The following is a 2,423-nucleotide window of genomic DNA, read 5'->3' on the forward strand; positions in this document are numbered from 1 at the left end:
ACTCTCCCAACAAGCCAGTTATAAACAAGTCATCAATAGCTAGTAAATAATTGTAGGTTTTGAGGAGGAGACAGAGTGGATAATCAGGAAGCTCACCAGCGGACCAGCTGAGGTAGATGTCATTTCCATAGTCGGCATGCCGGGGCTTGGGAAAACTACTTTGGCTTACAGTGCATATACTGAAAAGTCTGTTGTTGGCCATTTCGACATTCGTGCTTGGTGCATAGTTGACCAGGAACGTAATGAGAAAAACTTGTTGCAGAAAATTTTCAATGAAGTTATTGGTTTGAAAGAAAGAGTCAGTGAGGATGACATAGACGGTGACATTGCTGATAAGCTACGGAGACAACTGTTTGGAAAGAGGTACCTTATTGTCTTGGATGACTTGTGGGATACTGCAACATGGGATGAGCTGACAAGACCTTTTCCAACTGAATTTCAGAAATGGAGCAGAATTATTTTAACAAATCGAAAAAAGGAAGTGGCTTTGCATGGAAAATGCCACAGTGATCCTCTTGATATTTGATTGGTACGACCAGAAGAAAGTTGGGAGTTATTAGAGAAAAGGATATTCGGAGAAGAACGTTGCCCTAATGAACTAAAGGATGTTGGAGAAAAAATAGCCCAAAAGTGTGATCGGCTTCCTTTGGTACTTGATTTGATCAGCGGAGTCGTTTCAAGGATGGAAAAGAAAGAGGCTTTGTGGCTTGAAGTTCTCAATAATTTGAGTTCCTTCATTTTTAAGGATGAAGAGGAAGTGATGAAGGTTATACAATTAAGTTATGACCATTTGTCAGGTCACCTAAAGCCGTGCTTATTGTACCTTGCAAGTTATCCAAAGGACGAAGATATTGCGATCTCTTGGTTAAAGGATTTATGGAGTGATGAACTTGTGGAACCAACTGATTTGAAGAGTGTGGAAGAAGTAACGGAGGTTTATGTGGATGAGTTAATTTCTAGTAGCTTGGTAATAGTGAGAGGTGGTAGGCACCTGAGTTGCCAAATTCATGATCTTGTGCATGATTTTTGTTCGATTAAAGCTAGAAAGGAAAAATTGTTTTATTTGAAGAGCTCAATTTTTCTGTCTTTATCCTCTTCTTCAGATATGATGCTGCGTCGACGGACCATTATTTATGATGAGGACATTCATTCAGATGATTCTTCCTTTTTCAGTCCAGAAAAGAGAAATCCTTGTGCTAAACACCTCCTCTCTTTGAAGATAGAATCTGGATATCTGTATAACTGGCACCTAAGACACCTGAGGCTTCTTAAAAGGCTGGATCTGTGGGGTAAAATTTTGCCAGATACTTTTCTGAAGGAAATAGGCATGCTTATTCATTTGAGGTGCTTAAGGATTGAGTTGAAGGCAAAAGCTCTCCCTCCATCATTTTCAAACCTCTGCAATCTAGAAACTCTGGTGGTGGATAATAGTGGATCAAACCTGGTATTATCCCCTACTATCTGGGGTCTTGCAAAGCTACAATATGTGTCCAGCTCTGATTGTTCTGTCTTTGATTCGGATATTGACAAACTAACAAAGTTAGAGAATATGACAACCTTAGAGTGTCTCAACCTCTCTTGTTCGGTAGACTCAGAAGATATTTTCAAAAGATTTCCCAATCTTCGAACCCTTGGATTCGTCATGGATTTTTCAGCAGCAGAGCAGATATATTTTCCCAGATTGGATGTCCTTAATAAACTCGAAAGAGTTTATGCTATATTTGAGTGTTTTAGGCATACACATGTACATCAGTTTGATTCTCACTTACCTTTGAGCTTGAAAGAAGTGAAATTGGATGGCTGCACTGTCAGGAATTGGGAGATCACTACCCAACCTTCAAAAGCTGGAACTATTTGACGCAAGAATCCAGGGTGGAAAAGAATGGAAAATGGAACAAGTCACCTTCCACAATCTCAAATCTCTACAACTGGTTTATATGTTTTTTGCTAAATGGCAGGGAGGAAAGATATATACGATATTGTACTGAGCTTATAGAGATCCCAGAGAGTTTTGGACATATTGCTTCATTAAAGTTTATCTCAGTGTTGAATAGCCCTCGGTTTAAAGAGTCGGTACTCAAGATTAAGGAATATGTTGAAGAAATGACCGGAGAAGATAAGCTTGAAGTAGAGTACTAAAGCAGGACATAAATTTTTCATTCTATCTTTGAATAAAATTTGAAGTTATATTGGGAATTTGAAGAACAGCTAAAACCCTATTTTCGTTTTTATTTTTTAAAAAAAGAAAAACAAAATATTTTCAAAACATAAACCCATTTAAATTATATTTCATGTTTTTTTAGACAAATATATTAAATTCTAAATTTATTTTGCTCCTAAAACTAAAATTATGTCAGATTTACACTTTTAAATTTTTTATTTGGCAACTATTATTTCGTAAATTTCTTTCATTTGTGTTATGA

General features: G+C 37.0%; 2 protein-coding genes across 2 annotated transcripts; both read left to right on the forward strand.

Annotated features, from left to right (window-relative positions):
- Positions 1-431: 431 nt before the first annotated feature.
- On the forward strand, positions 432-2,196 carry LOC124890634 (putative late blight resistance protein homolog R1B-17; the record flags this gene model as incomplete). Its single annotated transcript, XM_047402428.1, is given in 1 exon segment — positions 432-2,196. A coding segment is annotated over 1 exon segment (95 nt), but the record flags the coding sequence as incomplete, so codon positions are not given.
- LOC124890633 (late blight resistance protein R1-A-like) lies at positions 683-1,858 on the forward strand. The gene has a single exon (XM_047402427.1). It carries the CDS (start codon positions 683-685, stop codon positions 1,856-1,858), a length of 1,176 nt encoding a protein of 391 aa, XP_047258383.1.
- Positions 2,197-2,423: the final 227 nt, after the last annotated feature.

Source organism: Capsicum annuum, unplaced genomic scaffold (genome assembly GCF_002878395.1).
Source record: "Capsicum annuum cultivar UCD-10X-F1 unplaced genomic scaffold, UCD10Xv1.1 ctg21197, whole genome shotgun sequence".
Classification (NCBI taxonomy): domain Eukaryota; kingdom Viridiplantae; phylum Streptophyta; class Magnoliopsida; order Solanales; family Solanaceae; genus Capsicum; species Capsicum annuum.

Coding starts and splice junctions, on each gene's coding strand:
- LOC124890633 (XM_047402427.1), top strand. CDS start 683: ATGGAAAAGAAAGAGGCTTTGTGGCTTGAAGTTCTCAATAATTTGAGT.